At 41.4% G+C, this 18,240-nt stretch overlaps 1 protein-coding gene across 1 annotated transcript in view; it reads left to right on the forward strand.

The window, feature by feature from the left end:
* The window catches only part of stab1 (stabilin 1), a 180,894-nt gene that overhangs the window by 152,034 nt on the left and 10,620 nt on the right, over positions 1 to 18,240 (forward strand). The window contains exons 63-65 of the mRNA XM_038295866.1: positions 1,881 to 1,987; positions 6,003 to 6,122; positions 9,264 to 9,398. Of these exons, the coding sequence (XP_038151794.1) occupies positions 1,881 to 1,987; positions 6,003 to 6,122; positions 9,264 to 9,398 (362 nt within the window). The remainder of the gene's footprint in view (positions 1 to 1,880; positions 1,988 to 6,002; positions 6,123 to 9,263; positions 9,399 to 18,240) is intronic.

Genomic DNA, 18,240 nt, shown 5'->3' on the forward strand with positions numbered 1-18,240 from the left:
CTACAGGGACCAAAAGAAAAGGGGTACAGGACAGGAAATGCTCATACTTGGGCCTAAGATGTTCAGTGGCCGGGGAGGAAAACACTCAACCTGACAAGTAGACAAACAATTTTACATTCACCCAGTCACATTGACACAATCCCACCCTTACATCCATATGGACATACAAGTACACACCTGAGATGCACAAAGAGACAGAGACTAGACATATTCTTACAGTTTTCATAAAAACACTATCTGACAATTCCCCTAGGGGGAGCAGACCCACAGACCCTGGAGGAAATCTCCAGACCTCCCTGTGCAAGACGGGGGCAGCGAAAAATAAATAATTACATAAAAAACATACAAATTATATAAACAAATAATAAAAATTTTTGGTGGGCATTGATAATTTTTTTTCAATCTAGATTATAATCTAGATTAAGTTTGCTCTTTTGAATTCTACCAAAGGCATCCATGATACATGTGTGCTACCTCCAGAATTTAAAAGAAAAGGTTTATGTCATGATGGGTTCACTGAAGGCGACCCAGTTATGCAGAACACCACTGACGGACACAAGGATGAAGAGTTCAACAGTTTATTAAAGCACAAACACACAGAATGTACTGGTTCTGGTTCGGGGCCTGGATACTGGTTCACCGGAGTCTGCGTGAGAGACAGCACAGTTAGCGGTTTGCTGGCAGGGTTTTACTTCCAGAAGTTCACTGATTGTACCTTGAGGGTTCTTGAGGTTAACTTTGGGAGAGTCACTGTTGGTTCTGGAGAAGGGTTCATCAGCAGAGTCCGCTAGCTGCTTCAGCGTCTCACGTCTTGTTAGAACAGACCTTGGCTTGGAAGTCCCAGCTCAGTCCTGAGCTGCTTGAGGTTTCTCAGAGGGATCTTCAGGGTTTGGCTCAGAGGGTCGGCTCGGCAGGTTAGCTCTTCCAGAGTTTTCTCAGAGGAGGCACAGGTTTCCTGGAAGACAGAGATAATAGTTAGAATCCAGACTGGATTCAAGGTCATGGAGATACTCAGAGGATCTACGCTTTAGCGCTGACCAACTGGAACAACACTGCGGCGTTGAGGCGAGGTCTGAAGACTGCTTAAGTAGTGGATCCTCTGATGATCTTGACGAGCTGCAGCTGTGTAGGGAGCTCCCTCAGAGGATCCACGGCGGACTCTGCTGGAGAAAGATGGGATTTCTCCAGCTCCCAACAGTTTACTTTTTTATTTTTGCAAAATCACACGTAGTTTCGTCTTCTTACTTAAGATTTTGACAAAGTCATACCTTTTTTTTGCTCATTTGTTACTGTGTTTGTGCTGCGCACACTTTGACAATATAGTGTCTCCAAAAATCTGACACACGTCACCTCAATCAACTTCTCATCTTTCGCTGCTTTCTCCACGGCGTGCTGGTCATGTATTCTCCTCATGATAGTTCGCCTCGCAGGTAGCGTCTAAGAAGCGTCACCTGTGGCCACCTGGAGAACGAGCTTGAGCAGTTTGTGGCTATCTACTGAGCGAGGAGATTGGTTAGCTTGGCTGATAGAGCTGTGCCTATATCTGCATCCATGTCAATACTTCAGTTTTTCCAGAGAAACGATAAAAGGTGAATCATCACTTTGACACACATTGACTGATATCAATCAACCAGAACGGCTCAGAGTCACAGAAACATTCATAATTTTAAAACTGAAGGTAAAAAGGTGGTTATGAATAAACTAAAAGGTCCATTAAGGACATTTGAAGGGATTTGGATAAAGCAAAAGATTTGTATTCATGAATATCAGATAAAGGAACCTTTTAAAGTATCTGAATTAATTGATTCATTAATCATAGCCCTGCGATGCAGCTCATGATAATGGAAATGCTCTCTGCTGATTCTGATGTTTCTGTGCAGACGTGTCCTGTTCATGTCCTGAGGGTTATGTTGGAAACGGTGACTTCTGCAACGGCGTCCTGACCAGTGTTCTGGCTACAAACAGCAACTTCTCCATTTTCTACAAGGTGAGTTTATAAAACCATCACAGGATCAGGAGCTGTAATCTGATCAGGACTCATTCTGAAGTATTTTGCTGCAGCTTTGCTCTGAAAGATCAGTGTAACCTTTGGTTCTTTGGGGTTCCTAGTGTTTTGTTGACATTTTTTGCAAAACTTTCTAAAATTTAGGACAATCTGTTGTTCATTTATGTTTGTTTTTTCTTTTTTCTTTGTGTGGAATTAATTACTGAATGTGATTTTATTAAATATACCTTTTAGTGTAAAAGATAAATAAAACTTAATAGATAAACACAAAGATTTTTCTCATGAAAAACTGCCAGGTCATGTTAGGACTTGTTGTGCGTCTCCCAGGCAGTGACTTTAGCGTGTTTATAGTTGCCTTTGGACCAATCTGTGCTAGTTTTTGAGGAACAATTTTTCTCTTTCAAGCAACAAAAAATTTGTAAGCACGATGCAAACATATCTTTTTTTTTTTAATAATTTATAAATCCTGATTCCTGCTGGAGTCTGACACTTTAGGACACCTCTTAACATCCACCTTTGAAGTAATCCTTGCGTCTTTGCATACCCAAATAGAAAATGGGGAAAAAAAATTAATAATAACTGAGGAGCTTTAAGCCCGAATTGCATGTGTGGAACATCATTTGAAAGCAAACACCTTCTGTTTTCTTAACATATAAATTACAAAACTGTGTGACTAAAACACAGCCTGAACTGCATCAGTTCAAACATGATTCAAAGTTGTTGTTGTTTTTAAATAGCAGTAACAAAGACTGTCATGGTTTTGGTTCTGTCCTTCACTTTGCTCCATGTTTCCTAGTTTTATTGGTTTAAATCCTATTTTGTAGTTTCTAGATTTATGTTAGTTCTGGTGTTTTTCTGTTGTTTTCCGCTGTGTGTGTTCCTTTCTTCTTGGCTCCCTGGTTGTCTCCTCTCACACCTGCTCCTTGTCAGCTCGTTAGCCCTGCCTTTGTCTCAGTCAGCTGCATATACTCTCCCTCTGCTCTCACTCCCTGTTGGTTCCTTGTCGCCGCTGTTCTCTGCTAACCTTGTCTCTCCCTGGCTCCTTGTGCGTGTTTTCCCCTGATGTCACCATGGTTCTGGTCTGTGTCACATTTTTAGTTGGATTTTTGGATTTTGCCTCTATTATTTGTGGTTGCATTAAAACTACAAGAAATCACCTCAGCCTCTCTGCCTCTGCATTTGGGTCCTCTAAACCACAACCAAAATGTGACAAAAACACGTTGGGGAAAAAAACACCAAAACATGCTTGAGAATATTCACTCGTGTAAAGTCGGGCAACACTCGGGAGATTTCGGAAATGCAACGGTTGGAACGGCCGCTTCTCCTACGACTTTCAGCTCTGAAACGCTACGCTTTAGACGCAGCTCTACTGTCCTAGATCTACTGTCAGTTTGAGAAATGGAACTTCAATTACTATTACTATTTACAGAAAATGTTAAACTAATAAAGGCTAAACATTTTTGTACATATTTAATGGAAGGAAATGTTTGAATTATTTGTTCATGTAAAGAATTGTAATACACCTAGCGGTGCAACCTGGACACATCTTCAGTGACTCTACCGAGATCACTGGGTGTTTCGGGTCCTAGTCATACACCGCCACTTGGGCGACCCAGCCGGGGGAGAGCAGTTCCCTGACTTGTGTCCAGGTAGCACACTACGCCACGCCTCCCCCCTTCTCAACCAGAGGAAGCCAGAAGCATTTTCAGCTGCTTCAAAGATGTTCTTGGTGGCTCTTCGCCTCTGCAGACCGCAAATCCCTAGGAGTCCAAGGACACGGTGTAGAGATCTGCCTGCAAAGCCCCTGCAGCCCACTTCAATAGGCTTGCAGCGGGCCTTCCAGACATTCCTCCGGCAATCAGCCACGAGTTCTGTATATTTAGCCCTCTCTCTCTCCTGGGCTTCCTCTATTCTGTCCTCCCAAGGAACAGTTAGTTTAAGCAGCACAACCTGCCTGGTGGAGGTTGATGAGAGCCCCATGTCCCGGGGGAGTGTCGTGGCTGCAATGTTATCCGGGAATCGCAACTGCCTCCCCAGATCGACCAAGAGCTGCCAGTCCCTTGCTGTCGTGAGCAGCAAGGGACAAAGGCAATCATGCTCCTGGTTGTAAATGTAGATGTAAAAACATGTAATATTTATACATTGAAAGAAGTAGTCTTTCAAAGTTCCAAAAATGTTCAAAAGTTTCTTAATATAACCTAAAATAATAAATAAAATACCATAAATATTTGAGTTGCTAAGCTCATATGTTTATTTATTGAATATTTTAGAAGCAAAATGGTTTGAATATAAAAAAAATGGTTTATTTAGAAAAGAAAATTATTGCGATTAATTAGTCCCACCACAGACGGACAGATAGATAGATTTGCCCAACTGTAGGCAAATGTCAGACAGAACCACAAAAAATGATCATAGACTAAAGAAAAAAAATCTTGTAAAAGACTTGAGTGGCTTGAACTAAATGTTGTGAACTTGTACAGTTTACTGAGTTAAATTAGCTTACCATAAAGGTTCCAACGTTTGATATGTCAATTATTGTTCATTACTTTGAGATAGAGATCAAATGTTTTTTAAACAACCTGCCAATGTTACGTATCCCTCGCTGCGAAGGGGGGGTTTGATGCATCCTGATGAAGAGTTTCCTGGAGATTCTGGAGAGTATAACTTTTCCCATCTGATCCTGGAGAGTACTGTTCCCTCACTGTCTTCAGATCTTTTCATCTCAGTCTGAGGTCTTGGTTCTATTCCAGGTCGTATGTTGTTCTGTGTGGGACCATATAAGACTTTCCTTCCTGTTTCATTCTTTATAACTTAAGCTTTTTAGACTTTTCACTCTGCTAATTACTCAAAATGTGTCGTATTTTTACAATAGAATGGGGAAAAATAATAATCCAGGTGGAATTTAGAGTTAGAATTTTGTTTTAAAGTAAATAATTTATGCAAAACTCTGAAACATTTATGTAACTCCTTATGATATCGGCCAAACTACTGACAGAAACTAAAACTCCTGCCTGAAAATCAGAAGTGGGTAATTACTAGTTACATTTACTTCAGTAAGTCTAAGAGAATGATTCTATTCAGTTTTCTATCTAAGTTCATTGCATCGACTCATTGACTCATAGGCAATCTCTCATACTAAGCATGCTTGTAGCGACAGTGGAGAGGAAAAACTCCCTTTGAACAGGAAGAAATCTCCAGCAGAACCAGGCTCAGTGTGAGCGGCCATCTGCTGAGGCCGACTGGGGTTCAAGGAGACAGAAGCAGACATAGAAAAAGAAGCATAGATACAAAAGGCAACTGTCAACCAGCTCCACAGGCGGCCTCGTCCAGGAAACACACAGCCAGGCAGACGAGCTCCGAGCCAGCTCCCATGTCATAGGATGAAGAGAGCACATCCAGCCAGTCACAGTCAGAGAAACAGGACTACACTGGAAAACAGGCCAAGCTCCAACATCTAGAAACAAAGGTGTTGCAGCAGAACATCTGATATTTCTCTCAGGATGGAGTCAGGATTGTCTAACATCCACTGTATTAGATCATTATTGTTGGTATTAATACATGTGTGATCCTGGCATCATGGGTTGAACAGAGAAAATTAATCCTCAACAGAAAGAAGCCCTCAGTCTGTTGCTCTGATTCTCTCTTAAAACCAGCAGAACTTCCCTGGAAACTGATTTGTCTCTGATGGTGGCGCTGGTTCATCAGGATCTCACTGCAATGACTGTAGTTCTGGAGATGTTCTGACCCAGTTTACAAGCCGTGCAGATCCTGTTAAATTCAAATTTGCTGTCTAATTTGGGATGCCTAATGACCCGCTGTGAGGCTTTTTTCATAATTAATGGAAGAAGATTTTCAGGAAAACTTTCCTGGCTACTATTAACCAAATATGTTTGGATTTAACTGATCCAAGCAGAGGTTTGATTGAAGAGGGAGGGACATTTTGTACTGCAGAAGTGTGAAAAGTTTCCTTTTTTAATTCTGGTTACATGTTTTTTAGTTGCTGGTGGACTATGGCGGCTCGTCCTCCGAAGGCAGGCAGCTCATCGACATCTTGGCTCACAGGAAGTCTGAACTCACACTGTTTGTTCCCCATAACTCTGGATTTGCTCCGAACCTGGTGAGAAACCTTTGCTATTTAACACTTGTTTTGTATACACATTAAACAGACATGTGATGCTAGCATGTACAGGTGCTGGTCATAAAATTAGAATATCATGAAAAAGTAGATTGATTTCAGTAATTCCATTTAAAAAGTGAAACTTGTATATTATATTCATACATTACATACAAACTCATATATTTCAGATGTTTATTTTGTTTAATTTTGATGATTACAAATGACAACAAATGAAAATCTCAAATTCATCATATCAGAAAATTAGAATATTACTGAAGACCAATAAAAACAAAGGATTTATAGAAATGTTGGCCAACTGAAAAGTATGAACATGAAAAGTATGAGCATGTACAGCACTCAGTATTTAGTTGGGCCTCCTTTGGCCTGTATTACTGCAGCAATGCGGCGTGGCATGGAGTCGATCAGTCTGTGGCACTGCTCAGGTGTTATGATAGCCCAGGTTGCTCTAATAGTGGCTTTTAGCTCTTCTGAATTGTTGGGTCTGGTGTATTGCATCTTCTTCTTCACAATACCCCATAGATTTTCTATGGGGTTAAGGTCAGGAGAGTTTGCTGGCCAATTAAGAACAGGGATACCATGGTCCTTCAACCAGGTACTGGTAGCTTTGGCACTGTGTGCAGGTGCCAAGTCCTGTTGGAAAATGAAATCTGCATCTCCAAAAAGTTGGTCAGCTGCAGGAAGCATGAAGTGCTCTAAAACTTCCTGGTATGTGGCTGCGTTGACCCTGGACCTCAGAAAACACAATGGACCAACACCAGCAGATGACATGGCACCCCAAACCATCACTGACTGTGGAAACTTTACACTGGACTTCAAGCAACGTGGATGAAGTGCCTCTCTTCTTTTCCTCCAGACTCTGGGACCTTGATTTCCAAAGGAAATGCAAAATTTACTTTCATCAGAGAACATGACTTTGGACCACTCACCAGCAGTCCAGTCCTGTTTCTCTTTAGCCCAGGCAAGACGCTTCTGACGCTGTCTGTGGTTCAAGAGTGGCTTGACACAAGGAATGCGACAGCAGAAACCCATGTCTTTCATACGTCTGTGTGTGGTGGTTCTTGAAGCACTCACTCCAGCTGCAGTCCACTCTTTGTGAATCTCCCCCACATTTTTGAATGGGTTTTGTTTCACAATCCTCTCCAGGGTGCGGTTATCTCTCTTGCTTGTACACTTTTTTCGACCACATCTTTTCCTTCCCTTCGCCTCTCTATTAATGTGCTTGGACACTGAGCTCTGTGAACAGCCAGCCTCTTTAGCGATGACCTTTTGTGTCTTGCCCTCCTTGTGCAAGGTGTCGATGGTCGTCTTTTGGACAACTGTCAAGTCAGCAGTCTTCCCCATGATTGTGTAGCCTATAGAACTAGACTGAAAGACCATTTAAAGGCTTTTGCAGGTGGTTTGAGTTAATTAGCTGATTAGAGTGTGGCACCAGGGGCCATCAATTTTGAACCTTTTCACAATATTCTAATTTTCTGATATGATGAATTTGAGATTTTCATTTGTTGTCATTTGTAATCATCAAAATTAAACAAAATAAACATCTGAAATATATGAGTTTGTATGTAATGTATGAATATAATATACAAGTTTCACTTTTTAAATGGAATTACTGAAATCAATCTACTTTTTCATGATATTCTAATTTTATGACCAGCACCTGTAGCTACTGACCTTTAACTCATAAAAGATCAAAGAAAAGGTAGTTTATCTTTTAATTTAATCCTTTTAGAAAGAGAAAACAAGACAGTCTCCACAGCAGTGGTGAAGATGTTGAAGGTTATTTACTAGAATGGATCACAAGCTTCTGCCTCAGTTTTCTGGGATCTCAGTGCTGCAGCATTTAATTTCTCTGCTCCCCAGCCATGGAAACCATTTACTGTACCGTGGGTCACAGTGGCTGCCTATTTCCAGCAGAATATGGGCAAAGACACACAAAGACGTTAAAACCATACACAATACTATGGAAGAGGAATAGGGCCACTGAAAAAACAAAAACAAAAAAAGTTAACTGATTTTTAAATTTTATTTAAAGTCAGAAATCTGAGATTAAAGTCAGAATTCTGAGATTAAAGTCAGAATTCTAGATTAAAGTCAGAATTCTAGATTAAAGTCAGAATTCTAGATTAAAGTCAGAAATCTGAGATTAAAGTCAGAATTCTGAGATTAAAGTCAGAATTCTGAGAAAAAATTCAGAATTCTAGATTAAAGTCAGAATTCTGAGATTAAAGTCAGAATTCTGAGATTAAAGTCAGAATTCTGAGATTAAAGTCAGAATTCTGAGATTAAAGTCAGAATTCTACATTAAAGTCAGAATTCTGAGGAAAAAAGTCAGAATTCTGAGAAAAAAGTCAGAATTCTGAGATTAAAGTCAGAATTCTTAGATTAAAGTCAGAATTCTAAAAAAAGGCAGAATTCTGAGATTAAAGCCAGAATTCTGAGAAAAAAGTCAGAATTCTGAGATTAAAGTCAGAATTCTGAGATTGAAGTCAGAATTCTGAGATTAAAGCCAGAATCCTGAGATTAAAGTCAGAATTCTAAAAAAAGGCAGAATTCTGAGATTAAAGCCAGAATTCTGAGAAAAAAGTCAGAATTCTGAGATTAAAGTCAGAATTCTTAGATTAAAGTCAGAATTCTAGATTAAAGTCAGAACTCTAGATTAAAGTCAGAATTCTGAGATTAAAGTCAGAATTCTAGATTAAAGTCAGAATTCTTAGATTAAAGTCAGAATTCTAAAAAAAGGCAGAATTCTGAGATTAAAGCCAGAATTCTGAGAAAAAAGTCAGAATTCTGAGATTAAAGTCAGAATTCTGAGATTGAAGTTAGAATTCTGACTTTAAAGTCAGAATTCTGAGATTAAAGCCAGAATCCTGAGATTAAAGTCAGAATTCTGACTTTTTTTCCCATACTAAACTGAAATTTTTTTTTTTAAATCAGTTAACTTTTTTTTTTTCCAGTGGCCCTAATCCTCTTCTGTACAATATGCCACCATGCAGCCCAACAATTAAAAATTGAACACAAATGTCCTTCTTTTTATGGTCATTTTTACCTTTGTTTCTTAATAAATTGCTTGATGTCTGAACCAAGTTTCTGAACCAGTTTTTGTTTTGTTTGTGCTTTTAGACTCTTTCGGAAAGAGATCTGGAGTATCACATCTCAACCAATCACAGCAGGCGACCATTTAAGGATCTAAAGCACCAGGAAGTCCTCCAATCCAGGCTTGGGTTCAACCTGACCGTTACCTATGGCAACAACGAGGTCAGCACAGAGTATTAATCAACACTTCTAGACTGGGTCCAAATAAGCTTACTGAAAAACTAATTAACAGGAAGCAGAGAAACTGATAAAAGTCTGAAATCTACAATTAAAGCAGAGGTTCTCTAAAGAAACAAAAGTCAGCAATGATTTAAACAGGAGATCTCTGTAATCAAGGAGAGCTCAACCAGTAGGTGGAGACAGACACATAGGGACGTAAACTGCAGCTAATGAGGACTAGAAATAAGGCTGGTGTAAATATACATGTAACACTGGGGAATTACCCGGATTGGGACCGAGGACGTGGCCCTAAACCAACTAGTAGACCGCTAAAAATAACATCAAGTGGCCTAAGGTCTCCAAATTAAAAGTACATAGGTAGGTCTGGCTTAAAATGAGGAAACAGAATTAGTATACAAACTATATATTTTATTTATGCATTATTTTACAATTAGAAGACAAACTTTATTATTCTATTTTAAAATCCAATAAGGCACAGGAACCCGTGACAAAACAAGAAGCAATCTGAGACTCTAGAAACACAACAAACCACGTTAGTAACACACAAGATAAGACAAGATCAAATAAATTTAGAAAAAAACGTATCTCACGTTGCATTGGTGAGAGCATAATAAGCAACAGCAGCAGTCTGTAACAACCAAAAAACAACAATAAAGTGTCTGCCGACCATAATAAAGCTATAAGGTAAAAGAAAATGATGTACCTTCATCAGCCACAGACAGGGGTATATGCAGATGCTGCAGTGAAAACCCACAACTCTTCCAGCGCCCCGAATATCCAGATCCAAATCCTAGTGTAGCAGCACGGCTCCCAACGCTCATTCAAAAGAATCTACTGGTGCCTATATACGCTAATGAGTCTGTCAATGCTGTAAAGCAGAAGTGAAGGTAGAGAAACGGAGCTTTGATGCGTTCAAGGGCCCGAAACGGGTGGGAATTTACACCCAATAAACCACCCGGTTACATACATATGAAAATATACTGTTAGAAATTAAAGGAGCAAAATCCAGACCCTTTCAGATGATAACTGATTTTAAACTCCAGTATTTCCTGTGATCTTTAGTCACTATGTCATTGAACCCACAGCAGTCAGAATCAGTTTCAGGGTCATTTAATTAAAGGGTGATTGTGGTTGAGTGTATAAATATTGTCTTATAGGCGTGAGGTCTGGGGGGGTTTTCTGCTTGTTGCATCTTTTTCAGAAAGAGCTGCAGGAGCACCGCAGTCACAGGACCTGCTCAAGCATCCCTTAAAGGAACCTGCATTGTGCATTTTTGTTAGCTGTAATTTTCCTTAAAAAGAAACGATCCTAATCACAAAGCGGGGTTGGTGCGTGACAGTCATGTAGTGGTCAGACTTTGGTCAGACTGTCATCATTTCAGAAATGTTGTCTGATGACCTTCAACTTGTAAATATTGAATTCACTGAGAACTAATGCCAATCATTCTTTAATGACATCCCAAGGATTTACCATAGTTGTGTTGTGTACTAACAGACCTAGTAAAGGGTTTTATTTTTATTGTTCGCAAAATACCGAGAGAAAATCTCCTGCATAAAACCTCATGATTGGCTTTAAGGAGGGCAGAGAGAGGACACTTAGTTTAATGAGGAAAAACCTGCTACTGACCAGATTAGCTCTAGGGAGAACGTTACTATGGTAACAGACACAGAGGTTGAGTAAACTGTCTTTAGGCTCTTTCCATTGATGTTGGCGGGTTAACCCGGGTTATTCTAGCATGGGTCAACCAGTAAACAATCACCGTTTGGCTCCCTTCGCGTCGGCAGAGAAAGCTGTGTCTGATCCCCTGCTGGCGAGCTGTATGGCCTCTGTCCTCCGCCGCTGCATGGTTGGTGACGCCATGCCCTCCATTTAGCCTCTTTGTTGTGTCCTCCTTTCCTGATTTAAAGATTCTATTGTCTTTTTCAGGGGGGTGGATGGACAGTTAACAGGCAGACAATTTATGTTTTAGAACATTTCACTCTGCACACTCCTAACTATGAATGGGTCATCCTTTCAAAGCTTTTCTAAATGATCTCCTGATCACTAGACATTTATGAGAGTAGATAAAAGAACTATATATTATAATGAAATGATTCATTAAGGAATGAAAGGATTAAAAAGGCGTAAACACCCACAACCTCCAAGAGTGCAGGTCAGGAGGACACCTGGACTTTCCTTTTCTTCCTTTGACACCTTCTATTTGAGCTGATATACATTTCTCCACCGTGAGATCAATAAAGTCAGTCAACTAATCAATCAAACGTTTGAAAGTTTCTGTTAGATCCAGCTTGGATCTCAGGCTGTCATGTGTCACAGAACTGATTCATTTAAATGCTTTGTCTGTGAGGGGTGAATCAGAAATTCAGCTTTGGGAAACCATTAGAGTTTAATGATAACATTGTGTTAAAAAGAAGACGAGTAGTGAGCTGTTGTAACAGGGTGTTAGAGACAGAAACAGAAGTTTACTGTTCTACCAGCAGTGATGGTGAAATGTAAAGTGCTTGAACCACAGTCAAGTGGACAAAAACGAGAAGAAGATGGTTTGTTTCCCTTTAATTGAATTCTGAACACAGAAGCACTGAAACCAAAATTTAAAATCTTTACTCATCTTAAATGCTCATTTTTAATGTGATGTCTCTTTATAAGCAATTTTATAAGCAGAAAAAGATTTACTCATGTTTTTTAACGGTAAGTTCTGGCGACTCTAATAATGTGCTTATATCCAATTAGAAATACGATCATATTACATATCTCCTGTTCGATGAGTTGTCCATCACATCATCGGCAGCATTTAAGGCCAGAACGCACTGATTGCTTACATCTTTTAAATCTCCGATCTAATTTATTCCATGTCACACTGTGTACAGAATGGCTACAACTAGGCAGAGCTGTGCAGATTCTTTTCCACTTCTGTCACCGTGCTATGAGCAATGAGCATGATCCGGACAGCACCAGACACATCTCAACCGCACTAAACTGGTACTAGTTCATCAGTAGGGCTCGGCGTTGTTCAGTTCTGGATCAGTTCTCAGATAACAAAGAGAGAATGAGCAGACGCCGTCACCTCCTTGCAGTCAGCCTCCGTAATCAGGAAACTCAGACATTCATAAAAATACTAGCTTCCCTAACCTGAGTGAAGTTGGCCCCCCCATCTTCTTCAAATCAGAAAAAATTAGTGTCAAACGTTTGTGCTGGTTTGTGCTGCAAAAACTTTTGTTTGTGCGGCTCATTTTAAAGATATAAAGAAATATTTCTAGAGGTCATCAAAGGTCAACCAGCCCCCCCACCTTCTTCAAATCTGACGAAATGGGTGTCAATTAACTCAGCATCATTTGTGCTGGTTTGGCTTTGAAGATATTAATCAAAATGTAAAGGTCAAAAGGTCAACCAGCCCCCCCCCCCCCCCCCCCCCCCCCACACACCTTCTTCAAATTAGACAAAATTGGTGTCAAACATTTGTGCAGCAAAAACAGATGTTAACTGACCTTTAATGACCTCTACAAAATATTATCATTAAAATGATAGCAGTACAAATAAAAAATTTTGCCATTCAAAAATAGAAAATTTTAAAATAACTTTATATATAAAATATTTAAAAGATATATATAAAAATTTTCAAAATGCATATTTTAAAATATATACATTTTATTTATATTAATAATTGTTTGTGGAAGCCATCAAAGGTCAGTGAACATTTGTTCATTCTGAAACTCTGAATTTCATATAAATTATAAGTTGCTAACCCATGATTATATCATTTTAAACTGTAAAAAAATGGTTGCGGCACAAACGAACATTTTTGCTGCACAAACCAGGAGAAACGGAGCTGAGTTAATTGACTCCCATTTTGCCTCATTTGAATAAGGTGGGGGGGCTGGTTGACATTTGATGACCTCTAGAAACATCTCTTTATATCTTTAAAATGATAGCAGCACAAACGAAATTTTTTGCTGCACAAACGTAACACAAATGTTTGACACTAATTTTGTCTGATTTGAAGAAGGTGGGGGGGCAACTTCACTCAGGTGCTTCACCTCCGTGCCACATGATTTCCAGTGATGATTCTGCTTAGCAGTGAGATGAACCTCAACTCATGTCATTGTTTCCTGCGTCTGGAAGCCCTGATTAGACTATAGTTTGTCGTATCCGCTTCCTAAAGCCGACTGTCAAGTAAATTCACCAAAGGATGCCTTCTTCCCCTGCCTCTCCGCAAACTTCCTGAATGTTACGGGCGCCGCCATGTTGGTTTGCTTGTTTACCTCTCGAGAGCAGTAGTACGGTAGGTCGCCACTAGGATGCGAGGAACCGTGCTAGCGTGGTGTGTAGATGGTCATGAGGATCCGAGCTCTGCACAGATCAGTTTTCAGAGGGTAGTGTACATGGGGCTTAATAGAACTCCTGTACCTGTGGGAAGGGTCTGCTGTGTGACGCATTCCTGGATGAATTTTAATAAGAAAGGTCATTTTAACGAGGTGTGGCGAAGCGCTTAGGACTGAGGCCAAACGACTTTAGCAGTTTGGTAGTTCTAGTGTTAAGAAAACTTAGGGGTTCAGCGGTTTTTGTTCCTTCTCTGTTCTCTCTTGAAAGCAGAGAAGGAACAAAACAGAGCAGTCACTGGAAGGGCAGGAGGAGTAATGTTGAGGAAAGTCATTCAGACCATGATGATTGGGGCATTTGGGGGAGGGGGTGCAATCTGGGTAGTGAATGGTGTTATTGTCATAAAGGAAGGGAAAGAAAAGAGGTAGGTAGGCAAAGATCAGGCAGTAGGAGTACCAAAGGGTAGAGAGCGAGCAGCCGGATGAAGGCTGTGGTCCATCAGAAGCACAGGAGAGGTATGGGTTATAAACACAAACAAAACAATGTTTATATGTCGTTTTTTTTAACTTGATTCCAGCCAGAGAGTAGCAAAAAGGGAATCCCACTCTCACTAATACACTGATAACACCGGGTCCTCACCTGAAGATATTTTTCAACTTGATGAGGAGGAGAGCAAAAGGCTTGGTATAACTTAGAAGGCCTAAGGGCTGGTTATCCTCCTGCAGCAGTGTGTCGCAGTGAGCTTGACACTGACATTTTTGATTTATGCCCAGTATTGAAGCATGGTCTGTGCTACACGATATGGGTTTAGAAACGGACGAGGCGATGAGGAAGTAGGGGCGAGTAATCCGACAACGGTGGGACATGACGGCAAAAAATAGCCGGGATCCAGGTGAAAAAAGGGTCCCAGCGTTCTTGCGCACCTCACTCTTCTAGCAGGTCCAAATTCACGAGTTGTTTTCCGCAATTTCAGTCATAAAACAAAACAAGCTGGCCTCCTGTCTGCGGCACTGTCTGCTGTCAGCTACAATTTGAGAGAGGTGCAACGGAGTGTCAGGGGAGGGGACGTCTTTGTTCACTGCGACACCTACACAGATGACCTAGTTTCGAAGTATAAATCAGCCTTTAACCTAGAAACGCTGATAGTTTTTCGCCACCTCTGACGGCCAATCCTCAAACTATCTATCACATAATAGATCACAGAATGGATGCCCAATCCGAAAAAAAGAGGAAAATCATCTCTACTTTTCCAACTTTTTGCACCGATCCAAACTCAGACCAATCACATAATTGTTCTCAGACACACTGCAAGAAAGTAGGTCCGCCCCGTAGAGTTCAGAACCAGCAGGAAGAACGCCCAGGACGAGTCACCAAGAACAAAAACATTTTGTTTTTGTGGCTATGAGAGCAACAAAAACTTGTCATGGGGTGTGAAGCTGCTTTAACAGGCAGGAACTGGACAGCATCTTGACTTCTCAGAGATATTTTCTGGCACAGAGGTATGACGTAACGATTGTGCCGTTTGTTGAAGCCCACAGGTATTCACTTGTTAAACAATCATGTGTGGGAGCTCAAAACAAATAAAATCTGATGCACACTCAACTCACTGTCCTAACAAACAGTTCCATCTCTGCGTGCGCTCAACAACGGCTGTTCGCTCGACTCTGGCTGTGTCCGAATGTTTGCCCTAATCACTATGTAGGGCCCTATATGCTGGTTAGACACATCTTAGATGAGTGTCCGATTGTCTGGTGCATGAAAAAGTAGTGGACTCGAAATTTCCCACAATGCACCTTGATTAGTAGTGATCATCCATGGTCACTAGACGAACAGATATGTTCCGGATGCTTTGCGAGGACAGCTCTCCTGGCAAAGCATTATGGGATTTGTTGTCACAGTGACTAATAACATAGATGGGGCAGGGACCGTGCAGGGAGGCAGAGTGACGTAACAAACGGAGAGCAAGTAGTGCTCCTCTTTCTGAACGGTCTGTTAACTGAGTTCACTATACAGTCCACTATATAGTCGTCGTACTCGTCGTCTCCCGCTTTATCCGGAACCAGGTCGTGGGAGCAGCAGACTAAGCAGAGACTCCCAGACTTCCCTCTCGACTGACACCTACTCTAGCTCTGTTGGGGGAAGCCCTAGGTGTTCCCAGTCCAGTCGAGAGACATAGTCTCTCCAGCGTGTCCTGGGTCATCCCCTGGGCCTCCTCCCGGTGGGACGTGCCTGGAACACCTCCCGAGGGAGGCGTCCAGGGGACATCCGAAGAAGATGTCCGAGCCACCTCAACTGACTCCTCTCGATGTGGAGGAGAACCGGCTCTACTCTGAGCCTCTCCCGAATGACCGAGCTCCTCACCCTATCTCTAAGGGAGAGCCCAGCCACCCTGCGGAGAAAGCTCATTTCAGTCGCTTGTATCCGGGATCTCGTTCTTTCGGTCAAGATCCAGATTTCATGACCATAGGTGAGGGTAGGAACGTAGACCAAAGGGTAAATTGAGAGCTTTGGCTTTTTGCTCAGCTCTCTCTTCACCACGACAGACCGGTGCAGCGTCCGCATTATTGCAGTAGCCGCACCGATCCGTCTGTCGATCTCCCGCTCCATTCTTCCCTCACTCGTGAACATGACCCCAAGATACTTGAACTCCTCTACTTGAGGCAGGGACTCTCCTCCAACCTGAAGGGGACAAGCCACCTTTTTCCGGTCGAGAACCATGGCCTCGGACTTGGAGGAGCTGATTCTCATCCCGGCCGCTTCACACTCGGCTGCGAACCGCCCCCGCGCATGCTGTAGGTCTTGGCAGGAGGGAGAACTACGTCATCCGCAAAAAGCAGGGACGAGATCCGCTGGTCCCCAAACCAGACCCCCTCCGGTCCTTGGTTGCGCAGAGAAATCATGTCCATAGTCCCCGTTCTAAATAGTGATTGAGGGGTTAGGGGTTAGGGGTTAGGGTAGACGTTCTGACACAGCCTCGATCTCTGCGCTTCACAAAGGAGTGGAAATAAACCACACTATCAGCCAATCCCGCTCTGCTTTTTTTCATCCAGTCAAGGTATTTGTTCCAAATACTGCATCCAACTTAATAAAAAACTACCCTTAAGGAGGATAGGCAGCGTCCCTGGGTGGAAGTTTAAAAAAATAAAAAGGTAAGATTTTGGTTAGATTTAACCTAATATAAGATTAAATAAACTCTTTGATTTTATACCTTTATAATATTAACTGTATACATGTGCTTACTGCCGTTATGCATTAGTATTCACTTCTGAAGCCACTATGATGTAGCATTTGGAACGAATGCTTTGATAGAGTCGAGCGAGTGGAGAAACAGCTGAGCACACAGCTGTTGTTGAGCACACGCAGAGATGGAGCCGAGCGCGAGGACAGTGAGAGCGCATCAGGCAGGTTCTGAGCATGTGCTTGTGATGTTTAACGCTGAATACCGTCTCCCTGCGCACACAGATAGGTGCCTGCATGCTCGCACCAATGGCACAATCTTACACCGTAGAGAGGAAGCGTCTGGTAAGCGGTGTGTCGCCTGCCAAGTCGCTCTGATAGCAAAACATACAGCCAGGTATTGGCAATGTTTTTTACTTTGATAATAAAGCTCATTTTATTTTATCTCTAAAGCCAAAATAGAACAGCTATGATTGAATTTAGAAAAGCAATGGAAGGATGGAGCGACTGAAGGTTGAATATTTTTTATAGTTTGTTGAATATGCTGAGAAAAGAATATAACAATTTGACACATTCATGATAAAATTGGAGGTTTAAGTTTTAGTTTTCATAGCTTTACGACAAAAGGCAGTATATATTTCAGACATCCCAAGTTCCAAAAACTCATTTCAGGGAGATGCTTATCCCCCAACCCCCCGCCCCCCGGGGACAACGGATCCGCACCGTGCCCCATACATACACATTTAAGGCCAGCAACTTCTCAACAACTGTTTATTAACTAACAGTTATTTCTGAAACACTAAACAGAACAGTATTGGTCTTTTATTTTCAATGCTTTCAATCTTGTATCCTTGAACATTGGTTGGGCTTTCTATTTTTCATGAGACTTCAGCATACAGTGCACCTCGCCACGGTGTCATCATTCCTCACCATGGCCTGTTCTAGACAGAGTCCAACGGGGGTCAGTGCCCCTATTATGGTCCCTGTACTGAAGATATAATACTAAAAAGAAATTCTAATGATGATATGAGCTGGAACAGCCATGGTTACTGATAGGTCCTTTGGATCTATTTCATTCTTTTCTTTTCTACAAATTCTGTTTAACTAATTATTCATAAACGATAAGGATAGCTTCAGTGGGATTGAGAGAGGATCCCAGTTTTCATCTGCTAATTGTTTTTTTCACAAAGAAAAAAATGCTTTTTTTATTTCATGCTCTTCTGGGCCCCCATGGAAACACACTGGTCCCCTCCTGGCCCCCTGGTACATTTGGTCTGGATCTGCCTCTGTTCCTCCCCTTCACTAGACATGGATATACTTTAGTATATTC

Source organism: Cyprinodon tularosa, unplaced genomic scaffold (assembly GCF_016077235.1).
Source record: "Cyprinodon tularosa strain WSP-4 unplaced genomic scaffold, ASM1607723v1 ctg361, whole genome shotgun sequence".
Classification (NCBI taxonomy): Eukaryota; Metazoa; Chordata; class Actinopteri; order Cyprinodontiformes; family Cyprinodontidae; genus Cyprinodon; species Cyprinodon tularosa.